This window comes from Hyperoodon ampullatus (genome assembly GCF_949752795.1).
Source record: "Hyperoodon ampullatus genome assembly, chromosome: 1".
NCBI lineage: Eukaryota > Metazoa > Chordata > Mammalia > Artiodactyla > Ziphiidae > Hyperoodon > Hyperoodon ampullatus.
Window position 1 is genome coordinate 120364043 of NC_136914.1, and position 22002 is coordinate 120386044.

The 22002-nt window shown below is 40.7% G+C and overlaps 1 protein-coding gene across 2 annotated transcripts in view; it reads right to left on the bottom strand.

The window, feature by feature from the left end:
- The window catches only part of NTPCR (nucleoside-triphosphatase, cancer-related), a 43537-nt gene that overhangs the window by 20464 nt on the left and 1071 nt on the right, over positions 1-22002 (bottom strand). For both annotated transcript variants that reach the window (XM_079698957.1, XM_079698956.1), the window contains exons 2-3: positions 16169-16331; positions 15580-15676 (exon numbers count right to left, since the gene is read on the bottom strand). In XM_079698957.1, coding sequence (XP_079555083.1) covers positions 15580-15676; positions 16169-16331 — 260 coding nt within the window. The remainder of the gene's footprint in view (positions 1-15579; positions 15677-16168; positions 16332-22002) is intronic.

Below are 22002 nucleotides of genomic sequence, written 5' to 3' on the forward strand. Positions count from 1 at the left end.
AGTGACAGTGTTGTCCTGAGGATTAAATGAGTTAGTGTCTGGAGCATAATTTGAACTCAGTAACTGTTTACCACCACCATTACTTATTACCACCAACATTGCCACAATTTGGAAGAATAAGCAAACAAGAATGGATAAGACATTGTTTTGAAAAAGAATAATACAAGTAATTACCAGAGTACTGATGCAAGCATCAAACAGATCAGCGAAAGAGAACAGACAACCCTAAAAATTATACACACACATGTATTTTTTAATATAATAAATGCAGCATAATAAACTAATGAGAAATGAGTTATTAACAGATGGTTTTGGAAAACCAGCTAAGTATTTGGAAGAAAATCAATTGAGAGTCTCATTGAATATTACATTCCAGATAAATCCAGATGGATTAAAAAAAGTAAAAAAAAAAAGCACACAGAAGAAGAAACATATAGGTAAAAAACTTTGTATTAACTTGGAATAGGAACAGACTTTCTCAATATTAAAAAAGAAAAAAAAAAAAAAAAAGGAAATCACCGAAGCGACAAACTGAGAAAGAGAATCAATAAAAATTTAAAAAGTTATTTACCTTATAAAAGATCTCTTTAAGCTAAGAAAAAAATGCGGAAATGAACAAACAACTTAGATTCTTAAAAATACCCAATAAAACAACTGAAAAACTTTTAACCTCATTAGTACTTTAAAAAGGTAAATCAAAGCAAAGCAACGTGTTTTAGTATCAAAAGTCAGTATAGTGCTCAGTGTTGGTAGAAGTGCAGCAAGAGAAACACACCTGCACATGGCAGGGGGTGCAAAGTGACATAACTGTCACACACACAGCAACACCCTGGAAATTCACACCCCTCCACCCAGTATTCCACCTGTAGGTCCCCCACAGGGAGACAATCACGTCTGGATAAAGGATGATCCACAAAGAGGGCTTCCTTTAAAGTTACCTGCAACAGTGATAAACCCAATGTCTGACACTGAGGGAGTAACAGTTAAATCAGAGATGGAAATCCATACCACCATGTATTATGCAATCATTAAAGTATCACAGTTGTTTGGTTTTTTTTTTTTGCCACACCGCACCACTTGTGGGATCTTAGTTCCCTGACCAGGGATTGAATCCATGCCCCCTGCAGTGGAATCACGGAGTCCTAACCACTGGACTGCCAGGGAATTCCCAAAGTATCACAGTTTTGAAGATTATCATGTTGTGAGACCATTCCCATGTCACTCAATCATATTAAATGACAAAGCCCAAACCTATAAAACTATATTTGGCATTTTCCCCAATTTTGGATGACTATAATAAAGAAACGAGGTATAGAAAAAGGGCAGAAGCAAAATATGCTAAAAGTGGTTAACTCAGTGATAAGACTGAGTTATCCATATTTTCTTTTCTTATTTTATACTTTTTACACATTTTCTACCTTAAGTATGTAGAACTTTAATACTCAAGAAAACAGTAAATGTTGTCAAATGAGGAAAGATGTAGCCATGGAATGAAAAGAAAAATCAACAATAGTAAAGTCTACAAGGGCTTTCTAAAAGCCTTACTGAGTCTAGAATGTTTACCATCTACTCTGTGTTGATTTCCCATGTGCCCATGGTGGTGGGCTGGCCTCCACTCCTGCCTGGGGAAAAGCAGCAAGAGCCCCACAGCAGGCTGGCCTCTGCCTGGCCTCAGGCTGCTGCTTTTCGGCTCCCAGACACATTCTTACTCCCCAACCCACAGGCATGGCCCTGCTGGCCCAATCAAAGAATAATTTTTCTTATGTTTTTCACAGTATCTAAAAAAAAAACTCAAAATATTTTTCAACCATAGTGAAATTTCTCACACATAGGAAGCACTTAATAGATATTCCTTAACTTATTGTCAGAGTTTGTGTTTTCCTATACCCTGGGCACTAGAAGCTAACCCACTGTCTGTTTAAAGGCTCTCACTTGCCTGGAGGCATAACCCTCCCAAACCTCGGACTATACTACAAAGCTACAGTCATCAAAACAGCATAGTATTGGCACAAAAACAGAATACGGATCAATGGAATAGAATAGAGCCCAGAAATAAATCTACACACTTACCCAATTCCCTGGCAGTCGAGTGGTTAGGACTCCTCACTTTCCCTGACAGGGGCCAGGGTTCAATCCCTGATCTGGGAACTAAGATCCCATAAGCCACCACCACCAGAAAAAAAAAAAAACAACCCTACACACTATGGTTAATTAATCTTCAACAAGGAGGCAAGAATATATCAATAAAATGGGAAAAGTCTCTTCAGCAAGTGGTGCTGGGAAAGCTGGACAGCTGCATGTAAATCAATGAAGCTAGAATGCACCTTCACACCATGCAAAAAAATAGACTCAAAATGGCTTAAAGACTTAAATATAAAACAAGACACCATAAAACTCCTAGAGGAGAACACAGGCAAAACATTCTATGACATAAATCATACCAATGTTTTCTTAGGTCAGTCTCCCAAGGCAAAAGAAATAAACACAAAAATAAACAAATGGGACCTAATCAAACTTACAAGCTTTTGCATAGCAAAAGAAACCATAAACAAAACAAAAAAACAACCTACAGAATGGGAGAAAATATTTGCAAACAATGTGACTGACAAGGGCTTAATTTCCAAAATATACAAACAGCTCATACAACTCAACAACAAAAAAACAAACAACCCAATCGAAAAATGGGCAGAAGACCTAAATAGACATTTCTCCAAAGACATACAGATGGCCAATAGGCACAGGAAAAGATGCTCAACATCACTAACTATTAGAGAAATACAAATCAAAACTACAGTGAGGTACTACCTCATACTGGTCAGAATGGCCATCATTAAAAAATCTGCAAATGATAAATGCTGGAGAGGGTGTGGAGAAAAGAGAATGCTGAAACACTGTTGATGGGAATGTAAGTTGGTGCAGCCACTATGGAAAACAGTATGGAGGTTCCTCAAAAAACTAAAAATAGAGTTACTGTATGATCCAGCAATCCCACTCCTGGGCATATATCTGGACAAAACTATAATTCAAAAAGATACATGTGGGGCTTCCCTGGTGGCGCAGTGGTTGAGAGTCTGCCTGCCGATGCAGGGGACACGGGTTCGTGCCCCGGTCCGGGAAGATCCCACATGCTGTGGAGCGGCTGGGCCCGTGAGCCATGGTTGCTGAGCTTGCACGTCCGGAGCCTGTGCTCAGCAATAGGAGCCACAACAGTGAGAGGCCCGTGTACCACACAAAAAAAAAAAAGATACATGCACCTCTATGTTCATAGCAGCACTATTTACAATAGTCAAGACATGGAAACAACCTGAATGTCCACTGACAGATGAATGGATAAAGAAGATGTGGTACATATACACAATGGAATATTACTCAGCCATAAAAAAGAATGAAATGCCACTTGCAGCAACATGGATGGACCTAGCGATTATCACACTAAGTGAAGTGAGTCAGAAAGACAGATACCATATGATATCACTTATATGTGGAATCTAAAATATGGCACAAATGAACTTAGCTACACAACAGAAACAGACTCACAGACATACAGAACAGACTTGTGGTTGCCAAGGAAGAGGGGGGAGTGCGGGAGGGAAGGATTGGGAGTTTGGGGTTAACAGATGTAAACTATTACATAAAGGATAAACAACAAGGTCCCACTATACAAAACAGGGAACTATATTCAATAACCTGGGATAAAACATAATGGAAAAGAATGTAAAAAAGAATGTATATATGTGTATAATGGTGTCACTTTGCTGTACAGCAGAAATTAATGCAACATTGTAACTCAACTATATTTCAATAAAAAATTTAAAAAACAACAAAAAAATAAAGGCTGTCACCGGCCTAAATGTGGTTTCTAAAACTTTCAGCTTACTTTAGTTGGTCATTCCAATTGCCAATAATAAAACCTGTCTCTCTATAATATCCTACTTTTGTTGCCTAGTTACTTAAACTTTGCTTCTTTTCTTTCTTTCTTTCTTTCTTTCTTTCTTTTTTAAGTACAAAGGCAAAACACTAATTCCTTTTCCTTTCTTTGTCCCCAGTAAAATACATGAGATGGGAGAAAAAATTCTGCTTCAGAAAAGAAACCCATGGATAGGAACCTGCAGCCTGGGAAATTTTCCTACTTAGAATGGTGAAAGTCTGGGTTTGGTAATGAAAGTATAAAATATTGGAAGAGTCTGCTTTTCTTTCTTTTTTAACTAAAAAAAAAAAAAGAGATTCAAGTTCTTATTCCGGTCAGTACACGATTTCTTATGTAATCCTGCAGATAGACGTCAAGGCCATATGTGCACACTGCTCTCCTAGGATTGTTTGCTCTAAGCAAGGTAAGTAAAAATCAATTCTTTATATGGATCCAGTACCCAAAGCCAGAGCCATCATCTGGAATTTCACTTGAAGTATTTCACTTGCTTCTTGAACATTTAAGTAGAGAGGTAGGTATTTGATGGGAAAAGAACTAGAGAGAAAAATATCATGTTTCCTGACTGTTTCCACGCAACACAACAGGCACAAGAGTCCCCAGTGCAGGGAACGAAAGTTCCAAGAGGAAGAAATCAGGAAGAAAGGTGAGGGGAGCAGGCAGTGGGGGGAGAAGCCAAGGAGCAGGTGGGCTCGGAGGGGCAGCAGCCGCTACCAACACAGTGCAACATCCCGCCGGCCCTGGGAGTCAGAAGCTGCCCTCAGCAGGCACACCTGACCTTTCCAGCAGCCCTGGGCACCTGCCAAAGCCTTCATCGCCCCTTTTAGCTGAGCCCTGAATGAGCAGAGAGGTCAAGATATGAGGAGCCTGCCAACCACAGAAACAGCAGTGCCAAGGGAGGAAGGCTGGGGGCCGGGCACGAGGGGAACAGGCTGAGCCAGCAGGCAGGAGATGGGGAGGATGGAGGGCAGGAGGCCCGGACAGTGCTGGCCTTCCGGGCCCTGGGGAGGACCTTGGACTCGACTGCTGGTACGATGGAGACGGCCACAAAATTGATAAAGAATTGCCTCTTGAGACAGGTCCATACTCTTCAATTTTCACGACAGTATTATAAATCAATGGTGTGAGTCTATATTAGATGATATGAGGGCTTCCCTGGTGGCGCAGTGGTTGGGAGTCCGCCTGCCGATGCAGGGGACACGGGTTCGTACCCCGGTCCGGGAGGATCCCACATGCCACGGAGCGGCTAGGCCCATGAGCCATGGGTGCTGGGCCTGCGCGTCCGGAGCCTGTGCTCCGCTGCGGGAGAGGCCACAACAGTGAGAGGCCCATGTACAGCAAAAAAAAATAATAATAATATATTAGATGATATAAAACCCATATTCCTTAATATGCACCACAAAACCCTGCATCATGTGACTCTACCCGGCTCACCCACCGTACCTCCTCCTCTACCTGCTCCTGCCCAGGGCCCCCGGCCTCGGTGTCTCTGCTTCTATCATCCGTGATGTTCTCCCAGACCCCCCCATACAACACCCCAGTATTCCCTCCCGGAAGGGATGGTGCCCTCTTATCTTTTCATTTCATCCAAATGTCACCTCCTCAGAGCTCTTTCCTGGTCACCAGATCTAAAGTCAGTTCCTCTTTCTTCTCTCACAGCACCCTGCTTTTCTTCTTGGCAGCATTTTTGACAATTATGTTTATTTGTTTAATGTCTACATTTCCCACTAGAATGAGAGTTTTGGGAGAGTAGAAAACATGTTTTGTTCCTGACTGTATATCTGGGATTTGATAAATATTTGATGAATGAATGCAAAAAACAAGTAATATATAGTCAACAAAACCGAAAGTTGGTTCTTTGAAAAGAGCAACTAAATTGACAAACCTTTAACTATTACTGAAGTCCAAAAACAGAGGACTTAAGTAATTAAAATGCATGAAAGAAGGGAAAATACCACAGACCTTACAAAATAAAAAGGATTACAGGGGAATATATGAACAACCGTATGCCAACGAATTAGATAACTTACTATCTAATGACATGGACCAATAAATTACTAAAAGACACAAATTACCACAACCGATTCAACATGAAATAAAAAATCAGCAGACCTATAACAAGTAAAGAAATTGAATTCATAATTAAAAAGCTTCGCATGAAGAAAAACCCAGGCCCACATGGTTTCACTGGTGAATTCTATCAAACATTCCAAGAAAAATTAACACCAATCTTTTACAAACTCTTCCAAAAATTAGAAGACAAAGGAGTACTGCCTAACTCATTCTACAAGACCACAATTACCCTGATACCAAAATTAGACAAAGATACTACAAGAAAAGAGAGCTACGGTCCATATCCCTTATGAATGTAGATGCAGAAACCCTCAACACAATACTAGCAAATAGAATCCGGCAAAATATAAAAGAAATGTACATATGCCATGACCAAGAGGGATTTATTTCAAGAAAACGAAGTAGGTTTAACATCTAAATATGAATGTAATATACTATATTAATATAATATAGGATAAAAATCACATAATCACCACTATAACTGCAGAAAAAGGATCTGACAAAACTCAATGCTTCTTCACTTTAAAAAACAAATGTTAAACCACAAACTAGAAACAGAAAGGAACCTCCTCAACCTGGTGTTAGCCGTCCACAAACAACCTACACCTAACATCATACTTGATGGTGGGGGACTGAATGCTTTCTTCCTGAGATCAGGAACAAGACCAGGAGGTCCACTTTCGATGCTTCTATTCATCACTGAACTGAGCTTCTGGCTGAGGCAATTAGGAAAGAAAACAAAATAAAAGGCATCCAAAGTGGACAGGAAAAAGTAAAATTATCCCCATTTGCAGATGGTATCATTTTGTAAATAGAAAATTCTAAGGAATTCATTAAAGAACTATTAGTTTGACAAGGTTGCAGGATACAAGATCTATACACAAAAATCAACAGTATTTCTATACATTAGTAATGAACATTCCAAAAATAAAATTAGGAAAATAATTCCATTTACAATAGCATCAAAAAGTATAAAATAGTAAGGTATAAATTTTTAAAAAAGAAGCATAAGACTTATATGCTGGAAACTATAAAACAACATGACTGAATGAAATTAAAGACACTCTAAGTAAATAAAAAGACATGTCATTCATGTTCATGGATCTAAAGATTTAATATTGTTAAGATAGCAATACTCCCCAAATTGATTTATAGATTCAATATAATCTCTATCAAAATTCTAGCTTCAGTAATCAAACAGTGTGCTTCTGATATAAGAATAGGTAGAACTGACATGAGGATAAACAGAATAGAATTGAAAATCTAAAATCAATCCTTATATTCATGGTCAATTGATTTCTAAAAGAGTGCCAAGACAATTAAATGGAAAAAGAATAGTCTTGTCAACAAATGGTTCTGAAACAACTGGATATTTATATGAAAAAGAATGACTTTCGATCCACACCTTACAACATATACAAAAATCAATTCAAAACAGACCACAGGCCTAAATGCATTAGTAAAACTATAAAACTCTTGGAAGAACACATGGGAGTTAACCTTCCTGAAACTGTGTTAGTAAAGCCTTCTTTGGTAAAGCACCAAAAGCACAAACAACATAAGAAAAATAGATAAACTGGACTTTTCAAAAATAAGAACATTTGTGGCCTTTCCTGGTGGTCCAGTGGTTAAGACTCTGTACTTCTACTGCAGGGGGCACGGGTTCAATCCCTGGTTGGGGAAGTTTTGCATGCCGCGCCATGCAGCCAAAGAAAATTTTTAAAAAAATAAAAATAAAAACATTTGTGTCATCACATCAAGAAAGTAAAGACAACTACAGAGTTGACGAATACAGTCGTCCCTGGGTATCCACAGGGCACTGGTTCCAGGGTCCTCCCCCACACACCAAATCCGCAGGTGCTCAAGTCCCTCAGATAAAATGGCACAATGGTCCTCCATATCCATGGAACCCATGGATATGGAGAGCCAACTGTATACCTGCATATCATATACAAATGGCCAATAAGTACATGAAAAGATACTCAACATCAATAGGTCAATAGGGAAATGCAAATGAAAACACAATGTGAGACTTCCGGGTAAGATGGCGGAAGCGTAAGACGCGGAGATCACCTTCCTCCCCACGGATACACCAGAAATACAGCTACACGTGGAACAACTCCTACAGAACACCTACTGAACGCTGGCAGAAGACCCCAGACCTCCCAAAAGACAAGAAACTCCCCACATACCTGGGTGGGGCAAAGCGGAGAGATTCCCGCGCAGAGGATCGGTGCCGAACGGCGCTCACCAGCCCGAGAGGCTTGTCTGCTCGCCCGCCAGGGCGGGCGGCGCTGGAAGCTGAGGCTCGGGCTTCGGTCGGAGCGCGGGGAGAGGACTGGGGCTGGCAGCGAGAACTCAGCCTGAAGGGGGCTAATGTGCCACAGCTAGCCGGGAGGGAGTCCGGGAAAACTCTGGAGCTGCCGAAGAGGCAAGAGACTTTTTCTTCCCTCTTGGTTTCCTGGTGCGCGACGAGAGGGGATTAAGAGCGCTGCTTAAAGGAGCTCCACAGACGGGCGCGAGTCGCGACTGAAAGCGCAGAGCCCAGTGACGGGCGTGGGACGCTGGGGCTGCTGCTGCCGCCGCCAAGAAGCCTGTGTGCGAGCGCAGGTCACTGTCCACACCACCCTTCCGGGAGCCTGTGCAGCCCGCCACTGCCGGGGTCCCGGGATCCAGGGGCGGCTTCCCTGGGAGAACGCACGGCGCGCCTCAGGCAGGTGCAACGTCACGCCGACCTCTGCCGCTGCAGGCTCGCCCCGCACTCCGTGCCCCTCCCTCCCGCCCGGCCTGAGTGAGCCAGAGTCCCCGAAGAGGCTGCTCCTTTAACCCTTTCCTGTCTGAGCGAAGAACAGACGCCCTCCGGCGACCTACACGCAGAGGCGGGGCCAAATCCAAAGCTGAGCCCCAGGAGCTGTGAGAACAAAGAAGAGAAAGGGAAACCTCTCCCAGCAGCCTCAGAAGCAGCGGATTAAAGCTCCACAATCAACTTGATGTACCCTGCATCTCTGGAATACATGAATAGACAACAAATCATCCCAAATTGAGGAGCCAGGAGTCAGTGCTGTGCCTCTGAGGTGGGAGAGCCAACTTCAGGACACTGGTCCACAAGAGACCTCCCAGCTCCACATAATATCAAACGGTGAAAATCTTCCAGAGATCTCCATCTCAACACCAGCACCCAGCTTCACTCAACGACCAGCAAGCTACAGTGCTGGACACCCTATGCCAAACAACTAGCAAGACAGGAACACAACGCCACCCATTAGCAGAGAGGTGGCCTAAAATCATAAAAAGTCCGCAGACACCCCAAAACACACCACCAGACGTGGACCTGCCCACCAGAAAGACAAGATCCAGCCTCATCCACCAGAACACAGGCACTAGTCCCCTCCACCAGGAAGCCTACACAACCCACTAAACCAACCTTAGCCACTGGGGACAGACACCAAAGACAACGGGAACTACGAACCTGCAGCCTGCAAAAAGGAGACCCCAAACACAGTAACATAAGCAAAATGAGAAGACAGAAAAACACACAGCAGGAGAAGGAGCAAGATAAAAACCCACCAGACCTAACAAATGAAGAGGTAATAGGCAGTCTACCTGAAAAAGAACTCAGAATAATGATGGTAAAGATGATCCAAGATTCTATTTCCAAGATCCAAAATCTTGGAAATAGAATAGACAAAATGCAAGAAACAGTTAACAAGGACCTAGAAGAACTAAAGATGAATCAAGCATCGATTAAAAACACAATAAATGAAATAAAAAATACTCTAGATGGGATCAATAGCAGAATAACTGAGGCAGAAGAACGGATAAGTGAGGTGGAAGATAAAATAGTGGAAATAACGGATGCAGAGCAAAATAAAGAAAAAAGAATGAAAAGAACAGAGGACAGTCTCAGAGACCTCTGGGACAACATTAAACGCACCAACATTCGAATATAGGGGTTCCAGAAGAAGAAGAGAAAAAGAAAGGGACTGAGAAAATATTTGAAGAGATTATAGTTGAAAACTTCCCTAACATGGGAAAGGAAATAGTTAATCAAGTCCAGGAGGCACAGAGAGTCCCATACAGAAAAAATCCAAGGAGAAATACGCCAAGACACATATTAATCGAACTGTCAAAAATTAAACACAAAGAAATCATATTAAAAGCAGCAAGGCAAAAACAACAAGTAACACACAAGGGAATCCCCATCAGAATAACAGCTGATCTCTCAGCAGAAACTCTACAAGCCAGAAGGGAGTGGCAGGACATAATTAAAGTGATGAAGGAGAAAAACCTGCAACCAAGATTACTCTACCCAGCAAGGATCTCATTCAGATTTGATGGAGAAATTAAAACGTTTACAGACAAGCAAAAGCTGAGAGGGTTCAGCACCACCAAACCAGCTTTACAACAAATGCTAAAGGAACTTCTCTAGGCAAGAAACACAACAGAAGGAAAAGACCTACAATAACGAACCCAAAACAATTAAGAAAATGGGAATAGGAACATACATATCGATAATTACCTTAAATGTAAATGGACTAAATGCTCCCACCAAAAGACACAGATTGGCTGAATGGATACAAAAACAAGACCCATCTATATGCTGTCTACAAGAGACCCACTTCAGACCTAGAGACACATACAGACTGAAAGTAAGGGGATGGGAAAAGATATTCCATGCAAATGGAAACCAAAAGAAAGCTGGAGTAGCAATTCTCATATCAGACAAAATAGACTTTAAAATAAAGACTACTAGAAGAGACAAAGAAGGACACTACATAATGATCAAGGGATCGATCCAAGAAGAAGATATAACAATTGTAAATATTTATGCACCCAACATAGGAGCACCTCAATACATAAGGCAAATACTAACAGCCATAAAAGGAGAAATCGACAGTAATACAATCATAGTAGGGGACTTTAACACCCCACTTTCACCAATGGACAGATCATCCAAAATGAAAATAAATAAGGAAACACAAGCTTTAAGTGATACATTAAACAAGATGGACTTAATTGATATTTATAGGACATTCCATCCAAAAACAACAGAATACACATTTTTCTCAAGTGCTCATGGAACATTCTCCAGGATAGATCATATCTTGGGTCACAAATCAAGCCTTGGTAAATTTAAGAAAATTGAAATTGTATCAAGTATCTTTTCCGACCACAATGCTATGAGACTAGATATCAATTACAGGAAAAGAGCTATAAAAAATACAAACACATGGAGGCTAAACAATACACTACTTAATAACGAAGTGATCACTGAAGAAATCAAAGAAGAAATTAAAAAATACCTAGAAACAAATGACAATGGAGACACGACGACCCAAAACCTATGGGATGCAGCAAAAGCAGTTCTAAGAGGGAAGTTTATAGCAATACAATCCCACCTTAAGAAACAGGAAACATCTCGAATAAACAACCTAACCTTGCACCTAAAGCAATTAGAGAAAGAAGAACAAAAACATCCCAAAGTTAGCAGAAGGAAAGAAATCATAAAAATCAGATCAGAAATAAATGAAAAAGAAATGAAGGAAACTATAGCAAAGATCAATAAAACTAAAAGCTGGTTCTTTGAGAAGATAAACAAAATTGATAAACCATTAGCCAGACTCATCAAGAAAAAAAGGGAGAAGACTCAAATCAATAGAATTAGAAATGAAAAAGGAGAAGTAACAACTAACACTGAGAAATACAAAAGATCATGAGAGATTACTATAAGCAACTCTATGCCAATAAAATGGACAACCTGGAAGAAATGGACAAATTCTTAGAAATGCACAACCTGCCAAGACTGAATCAGGAAGAAATAGAAAATATGAACAGACCAATCACAAGCACTGAAATTGAAACTGTGATAAAAAATCTTCCAACAAACAAAAGCCCAGGACCAGATGGCTTCACAGGCGAATTCTATCAAGCATTTAGAGAAGAGCTAACACCTATCCTTCTCAAACTCTTCCAAAATATAGCAGAGGGAGGAACACTCCCAAACTCATTCTACGAGGCCACCATCACCTTGATACCAAAACCAGACAAGGATGTCACAAAGAAAGAAAACTACAGGCCAATATCACTGATGAACATAGATGCAAAAATCCTCAACAAAATACTAGCAAACAGAATCCAACAGCACATTAAAAGGATCATACACCATGATCAAGTGGGGTTTATTCCAGGAATGCAAGGATTCTTCAATATACGCAAATCAATCAACGTGATACACCATATTAACAAATTGAAGGAGAAAAACCATATGATCATCTCAATAGATGCAGAGAAAACTTTCGACAAAATTCAACACCCATTTATGATAAAAGCCCTGCAGAAAGTAGGCATAGAGGGAACTTTCCTCAACATAATAAAGGCCATATATGACAAACCCACAGCCAGCATCGTCCTCAATGGTGAAAAACTGAAACCATTTCCACTAAGATCAGGAACAAGACAAGGTTGCCCACTCTCACCACTCTTATTCCACATAGTTTTGGAAGTTTTAGCCACAGCAATCAGAGAAGAAAAGGAAATAAAAGGAATCCAAATTGGAAAAGAAGAAGTAAAGCTGTCACTGTTTGCAGATGACATGATACTATACATAGAGAATCCTAAAGATGCTACCAGAAAACTACTAGAGCTAATCAATGAATTTGGTAAAGTTGCAGGATACAAAATTAATGCACAGAAATCTCTGGCATTCCTATATACTAATGATGAAAAATCTGAAAGTGAAATCAAGGAAACACTCCCATTTACCATTGCAACAAAAAGAATAAAATATCTAGGAATAAACCTACCTAAGGAGACAAAAGACCTGTATGCAGAAAATTATAAGACACTGATGAAAGAAATTAAAGATGATACAAATAGATGGAGAGATATACCATGTTCTTGGATTGGAAGAATCAACATTGTGAAAATGACTCTACTACCCAAAGCAATCTACAGATTCAATGCAATCCCTATCAAACTACCACTGGCATTTTTCACAGAACTAGAACAAAAAATTTCACAATTTGTATGGAAACACAAAAGACCCCGAATAGCCAAAGCAATCTTGAGAACAAAAAAATGGAGCTGGAGGAATCAGGCTCCCTGACTTCAGACTATACTACAAAGCTACAGTAATCAAGACAGTACGGTACTGGCACAAAAACAGAAAGACAGATCAATGGAACAGGATAGAAAGCCCAGAGATAAACCCACGGACATATGGTCACCTTATCTTTGATAAAGGAGGCAGGAATGTACAGTGGAGAAAGGACAGTCTCTTCAATAAGTGGTGCTGGGAAAACTGGATAGGGACATGTAAAAGTATGAGATTAGATCACTCCCTAACACCATACACAAAAATAAGCTCAAAATGGATTAAAGACCTAAATGTAAGGCCAGACACTATCAAACTCTTAGAGGAAAACATAGGCAGAACACTCTATGACATAAATCACAGCAAGATCCTTTTTGACCCACCTCCTAGAGAAATGGAAATAAAGACAAAAATAAACACATGGGACCTAATGAAACTTAAAAGCTTTTGCACAGCAAAGGAAACCATAAACAAGACCAAAAGACAACCCTCAGAATGGGAGAAAATATTTGCAAATGAAGCAACTGACAAAGCATTAATCTCCAAAATTTACAAGCAGCTCATGCAGCTCAGTAACAAAAAAACAAACAACCCAATCCAAAAATGGGCAGAAGACCTAAATAGACATTTCTCCACAGAAGATATACAGACTGCCAACAAACACATGAAAGGATGCTCAACATCTTTACTCATTAGAGAAATGCAAATCAAAACTACAATGAGATATCATCTCACACCAGTCAGAATGGCCATCATCAAAAAATCTAGAAACAATAAATGCTGGAGAGGGTGTGGAAAAAAGGGAACACTCTTGCACTGCTGGTGGGAATGTGAATTGGTACAGCCACTATGGAGAACGGTATGGAGGTTCCTTAAAAAACTACAAATAGAACTACCATATGACCCAGCAACCCCACTACTGGGCATATACCCTGAGAAAACCATAATTCAAAAAGAGACACGTACCAAAATGTTCATAGCAGCCCTATTTACAATAGCCCGGAGATGGAAACAACCTAAGTGTCCATCATCGGATGAATGGGTAAAGAAGATGTGGCACATATATACAATGGAATATTACTCAGCCATAAAAAGAAATGAAATTGAGCTATTTGTAATGAGGTGGATGGACCTAGAGTCTGTCATACAGAGTGAAGTAAGTCAGAAAGAGAAAGACAAATACTGTATGCTGACACATATATATGGAATTTAAGAAAAAAAATGTCATGAAGAACCTTGGGGTAAGACAGGAATAAAGACACAGACCTACTAGAGAATGGACTTGAGGATTTGGGGAGGGGGAAGGGTAAGTTGTAAAAAAAAAAGAAAAAAAAAAAAAAAACACAATGTGATACTGCTTAACACCTACCAGAAGGGATACAGTTACAAAGACAGACAGTAACAATTAGCAAGGACGTGGAGAAACTGAAACCATCATCCATTGCTGGTGGGAATGTAAAACAGCACAGCTAGTTTGGAAAACACTCTAGTAATTTCTCAAAAAGTTATATATAGAACTACCTCATGACCCAGCATTTCCACTCGTAGGTATATACTCAAGAGACCTAAAAACAGATGTCTACCCAAAAACTTGTACACAAGTGTTCAGGACAGCATTATTCATAATAGCCAAAAAGTAGAAACTTATCCAAATGTTCATCAGCTGAAGAATAGATAAATAAAATATGGTATATCCATATAATAGAATATTACACAGCCATAAAAAGGAACAAAGTACTGATATGCACTGTGATGTGGATAAACCCTGTAAATATTATGTCAAGTGAAATAAGCTAGTCACAAAAAGACCACATATTATATCATTCCCTTTCTAGGAAATATCCAGAATACTCAAATCTACAGACAAAAAAGCAGGGTACTGCTTGCCAGGGGCTGGGGATACACAGAAATGGAGACTGCTTAATGGGTATGGGATTTCTTTTCGGGATGACAAAAATGTTCTAAAATTAGGCTGTGTTAATTGGTTGTACAATCCTATGAATACATGAGAAAAAAATGAACTGTATTTTAAATGGGTGAATTGTATGGTATCTGAATTATATCTCAATAAAGCTGTTTAAAAAAATACAGGTAATACAGTGATATAATGTGTTAGGTGCTTACCATTATGTTCATATGACATTTTACCTTCCTAAATGTTTATTTGCTGTGCTGTGAAAACAGGGTTAACATGTAGCGGAAAGCAGAGGAAAGACTTATCTTTGGGGACCATGGTAGCTAGGCATCAGAGTCCTCCCAATGTAAGATACATATGCTGAATTTCTGTAACAAGAAGCTTACTTGTAGTTCGGAGTGACAGTAAATTATGTGGCATATCCTTACTAAGGCTCAATCAATTGAAGACTTTTAAGCTGTAAATGCAAAACTGGCCTCTCTATAAGAGCGAAAGCCACTCTGTTCCCAGGGCCAGCAATTCCCACAAGGCACGGAGAACAGACGGGCTCAAAAACCAGAAACACACACTCACATTCCTCAAGACCGGAAGCACCAGCTGCTCAAAGGAAGTCAGATTCACCACATACTGCCCAACGCAGCACTCACGCTTTCCAGGCGGAAGCTCTGACCTGAAAGAAAAGATAGTACATCCTTTGTTCAAAGACCCCTTCACTGATTTCTGGTTTTTAGCTACTCCACTGAGCCTCTGGCCTTCTGCGTGTGCTAAACCATCCTTAAAAATCACCCACACAGAAAGTGGCAGTGAGCAAAGCTGATCTGATTCCATATCCTCTCCTGAGAGCAGGGCTAACACCAGAGGGCACACCACCACCCATGGCCCGGCAGTTGCCTTCGGGGAGCTGGCGCATCACCTATCTTAGAAGAGTGACATGAGAAACAGGGCTACGAAGTACCAAGTGAGAAGAGCTTACTACTCAGTGGAGTACGCTCTAAGTGGAATACGATATTTTCAACTTTGTTTTTCATGTGATGATTTCAACCTCTGTTTTCTTTTTCCAAGAAATCCGTAAAGGCTCAGGATTCTTCAAGATAGAAGAGATCACCTGGCTCAGCCCTGGGCCCAGGGAGAATAAAACACCACGGAAATGAAGCTGCAGTACCCAATCCTGGATAAAGGTCCGCGGGCGCCGGACAACGTGACAACATCGAACCCGATTCTTCTTCCTCCCTGTCTGACTTCTTCTGTATAAAACCCGTTGACAGGCACACCAGAGGACTTTAAAACTTCACTGGCTTTCTGGATCAACGTTGTTTTTCCAACCCCTAAAAAAAAAAAAAAGGCCCATTAGGAACCACTGCTTAGTTGGAGCACAGGAATCACCAGGAGGAGAGAAATAGGCTGCAAATGGATTTTATGAATGTTAACTTCACTTAATTTTGACTGCTCCAGGTGTTAAAACTCTTTAATTTCAAGTAGAAACACGCATAATAAAAATATGAATGGTATCTTGAAGTTTATTTTTAAATTCTGAAACAGTATTGGTCTTGTCACATACACGATCCGAGAACCAGTTGAGTGGTTTTCTGATAACAATCTCAAGTGCAATTTATATCCCAGGAGACAAGCTTCTACTTTCTCCTAGGTTTACTCTCCTTGGGGGAGCAAACTTTTTCCCCTAGAAAGTAAAGCTGGTCAAGCTTCGGTCAAAGGCTGCACGCTTTAAGTTAGGATTTTAAGACACTCTGGACCAACGTTTAAGAGTGGGAACATGACTTCAGTCCTCCATAAACTTACATTGTATGTGTCCCGAAAACTGGACTTTTAAATACCACAAACACCACTAGGAATGGCAGTTTTTCAACTTTTTCCACAAGAGCAATCCCATCAGGTTGGCCACCCCTTCCATCACCCCTTGGAGTGTTCCTAAGTATTCCTTCTGCTTGCCCACAACCCCTTCCCAGATTATAGCCTGTGCACTTCCAGCTGCCCATCCTCCCCACCCAGGACCCCTTCCTTCCCTTCCGGCCTGGCCCCTGGACTACTCTGATTAACTCTTGGGTGTTTACAAGTAACATAACGATACTAATCACTGACACTGTGGAGCCAGGCCCTGGTCTCGCATGCCTCGCAAGCATTTTGTTGGTTAAATTCTCACAACCACCCTCTGAAGCAGTTACCATCCTTGTCCCTATTTTACAGATGAAGAAACTGAGGCACAGAGAGGTTAGGTAACTTGTCCACGGTTACACACCTAGGAAGAACCATACATTTTAACAGGGGCCTTCATCTGCCACCATGACTTTGTTTATATGAGACTTGCTCCCATACAGATTAAAGTCAATGGCATCATGATTATCAAAAAAGGGGGACAAAAAGGTCTGTAACAGCTATTCTGAAATACAACAGGGTTGCAAATCATATTATTTCTATGGCTGCCCAGAGTCATCACGGATCCCCAAGGAGCTTTTTAACCTTCCTTGAAATAAAAGACAATCTGTCATTTAAAGCCTCTCTCCTCCAAACTTCACACTAGCAAACAATGGCATGTGGCCTTCTGGAACATGAGCAGCAGCCCACGCTCACGTGACTAGGAAAGAACTACGTAGGGTCGTGACCCCAGCTCTGTCCTTCGGTAACTGACGCTTTAGGAGTCGCTGAAGAATCTGCTTAACGCAGGCAAGTGGCCTTGGTGGATGTGTAAGCTGGGACTTTCCTGAAGGGCCATTTCTACCACAGTACACGGCAATGCCACAGCTAGAAATTCATCCTTAGCAATGAATTTGACAACAGTACAGAGATACAAGAAACCGGATGTTCACTTCAGCATTCTTTGTAATTGTGCAAAACACAGAAACAATTTAATGTTGATCTGCAATGTTGACTGTTAAATTATGGTATCATGTGTGTAATGACACAAACACACAGGAATCTCATGCAGCCATTATTAAAGAGAATACTCTTTACCTATGGAAACAGTTTACTGGTTAGCATGGAAAACAGACCACAGTGTAGGAAAATAATATATGGAGAAGAAGCAGGTTAAGAAACAGCAGACACACATAGTAGTATTCCATTTATATATACATATATGTTTTTTGCGGTACACGGGCCTCTCACTGTCGTGGCCTCTCCCATTGCAGAGCACAGCCTCCGGACATGCAGGCTCAGCGGCCATGGCTCACGGGCCCAGCCACTCCGCGGCATGTGGGATCTTCCCGGACCGGGGCATGAACCCGTGTCCCCTACATCGGCAGGCAGACTCTCAACCACTGCGCCACCAGGGAAGCCCCATTATATTTTTTAAAGGCCACAAATAACAAATGTTAGTGAGGATGTAGAGAAAAGGGAACCCTTGTACACTATTGATGTGAATGTAAATTGGTGTAGCCACTGTGGAAAAGGTTCCTCAAAAAGCTAAAAACAGAACTACCATATGATCCAGCAATTCCACTCCTGGGTATATACCCAAAGAAAACAAAAACACTAATTTGAAAAGATAAATGTACCCCAATGTTCATAGCAGAATTATTTATCTTGGCAGAATAGCCAAGATATGGAAATTTCCATCAACAGATGAATGGATAAAGAAGATGTGGTACATATATACAATGGAATATTACTCAGTCATAAAAAAGAATGAAATTTTGCCATTTGCAGCAACATGGATGGACCTGAAGGGTATTACGCTTACCGAAATAAGTCAGACAGAGAAAGACAAATACTGTATGTTATCACTTACATATGGAATCTAAAAAATAAAACAAACTAGTGAATATAACAAAAAAGAAAGATATAAAGAACAAACTAGTGGTTACCAGTGGGGAGAGGGAAGGTAGGAGGGGCAAGACAGGGAATAAACAGGTAAAAACTACTATGTATAAAATAAATAACCTGTAAGGATACATTGTACAGCACAGAGAATATAGCCAATATTTTATAATAACTATAAATGGAGTATAATCTTTAAAAACTGTGAATAACTATGTTGTACACCTGAAACTTATATAATATTGTAAATCAACTATACCTCAATTTAAAGAAAAAGTGAAGTATGCATATGTTTATAGAAGAAAATGTCGAGAAGAACACAGAAAGGTTTACAGCATTTATTTCTGTATGTTGGAAACCCATGTGATTTTCACTTCTTTAAAATTTTTCTTGATTTCATTGTTTTTTTTTTTGGTCTTAGAGTGAGTGGTTATTACTCTTAATTTAAGAAAAAACAAAGCTATTTACATTATGCAAAAGACAAAATGGAACAGCTGTAACAAAAGGGGACATTGTGGGTCCGATCTGTTAGGGAGAACATCATAAAGCAAGAGGAGGCATTGGGCTCAAGTCCCTTTCTTCCTCTTTGGCTCTAGAAATCTTCCGGTGAATTTTTCACCTCCGTTAATTAAGCTACTACCCTAGTGTTGTCTACACTGGCTAAGAAGTGGCCTGTGTGAGAAGGAGACCCCAAACTGAAAGGTCCACACCATGCACAGACAAGAACAGGGTCAGAAGGCTCCAGAATTATTTTGGTTCTGGTTCTCCCATAAAGCTGACCCTGAAGTAAAGACTCAAGTGCAGGCAGTTTAATTTGAGAAGCAACACCCCAAGACGACATGATGGTAGGAGGATAATCGCATTATCAAATAAGTTACCACTGTGGGTAGCTTAATCCCACTGGGAAATCCTAGGAGACAGTTTTGGACCCAAGGCTCAGAGTTCTCCTGTCTGAGGGGTGAGGCGGTAAGGAGTTTACCCGCTCACTTCCATCTATCATGGTCAAGGCTGCTCCTGGGGGAAGGAACTCCCTGGCCCTACAGGCCTGCCCTGTGCAGGCAGAGTGGGCTCCAGGGACCAGAGAAAGCCCTCCAGGATGGGTCAGAGGCTCTATAGTTGGAAGCTGGAAAAAATGTTAAGTGCCAAAGACACATGGGTGAGGCCCTGACAGTGTAGACAACAAAAAGTGACCTCTTTGAGAAGATATCTTACCCGATGGTCTGAACGTGTAGAGATTGATTGATTTATATTTATTTATTATACAACTTTATTGGAGTATAATTGCTTCACAATGCTGTGTTAGTTTCTGTTGTACAACAAAGTGAATGAGCCTTATGCATACATGTATCCCCATATCCCCTCCCTCTTGCGTCTCCCTACCACCTTCTCTATCCCACCCCTCTAGGTGGTCACAAAGCACCGAGCTGATCTCCCTGTGCTATGTGGCTGCTTCCCACTAGCTGTCTATTTTACATTTGTGAACATGTAGAGATTTAGACAGCCGACAAGAGTTTGGGATTGGGTTGGTGAGAGAAAGAAACTAAGTCAATGAGAAAATAACATTAGACAACAACTCCAAAGAGAAAAAAAAAATTGTTCACAAAGGGAAAAGAAATGCAAGGCTCTTCTGTGATTAGCTTTTGCTAATAATACTGTAAACACTGACCACTGAGCTAATTAAAATTACAGGATAACTGCATAACGAAGATTAGGAGGAAGAGAAGGTGAGTGGCTTTGAGGACAGGCTTAAGAGAGCTATGCTGTAGGAATGAGTCTTCCAATTATGTGTATGTACATAAAACTTTTATAAAGAAGGAAACAGAAAGAAGAACCAGTTATTGGCCAGGCGAGCCTCTGTCCCCACCCACCTCCGGGACACAGCCAGGTAAAATCACAATAACAAGCCACCTCTGTTATGAAACACATAGATGTCTTGGGGCCAGCCTGCTGAGAAAACTGCATGCCAGGTTTCAAAGAAAGGACTGACAAATCAACTTTCAGAAGATGGTCCTTTACCTCTGGGTATCAGAAATTTCTCACAACACCTTCCTCCTCAGCACTCCTCCACTGCCTGGTAAAAATAAAATTCCAGAATCTGCAATATTAAGTTAGCCTTTGCTCCTGAAGGCTAAAAAAGATAATCATTAAAAAAAGTGAAAGAGAATTTAAGGCCCAGGGCAACAATGGTTGATGTCTGAACCCACAGCTAACTTGAAAACTGCAAAGAAGCTAAAGAAATCACTTTCTGCTTAGCCCATCTTTCCCCCCCGCCCCGCCCTTAATGTATCTGATGCTGCTACAACCTTCCTGCCTCTTCTTTCAATAATGAGTTATCCACGTGCGGTATCTTGGCCTAAAAGGCATCTATGTAGGGAGGGTGGGAGGGAGGGAGACGCAAGAGGGAAGGGATATGGGAACAGATGTATATGTATAACTGATTCACTTTGTTATAAAGCAGAAAGTAATACACCAATGTGAAGCAATTATACTCCAATAAAGTAAAAAATAAAAATAAAAATACAAAAAAAAAGAAAGGTTAGAAATGAATTCATACATTAAAAATTATTTTAGGGCTTCCCTGGTGGCGCAGTGGTTAAGAATCCACCTGCCAATGCAAGGGACACGAGTTTGAGCCCTGGCCCAGGAAGATCCCACATGCCACATGGAGCATCTAAGCCTGTGCGCCACAACTACTGAGCCTGAGCTCTAGAGCCCGCAAGCCAAAACTACTGAGCCCATGTGCCACAACTACTGAAGCCTGCGCGCCTAGAGCCCATGCTCCGCAACAAGAAGCCACAACAATGAGAAGCCTGTGCACTACAACTAGAGAAAGCCTGTGCACAGCAACAAAGACCCAACACAGCCAAAAATAAATAAATTTATAAAACATTATTTTAAAAGAGAAGGCAAGACTCTTACAGAAGAATGCCAGCTGAAAAAAGTTAAGAGGTGCATTTTCATTCTTTTTTTGTGTCTGAGTATATTCCATAAAAAGAACAAATAATGCCGTTTGCAGCAACATGGATGGACCTAGAGATGACCTTACTTCATACTAAGTGAAGTAAGAAAAGGACAGAAGTCGGAAAGAGAAGGACAAATATATGTGGAATCTAAAAAAATGGTACAAATAAACTTACAAAACAGAAATAGAGTCAGAAAATAGAGTCAGACAAAAAGTCAAAAGAGATACAGAAAACAAACTAATGGTTACTGGAAGGAAAGCGG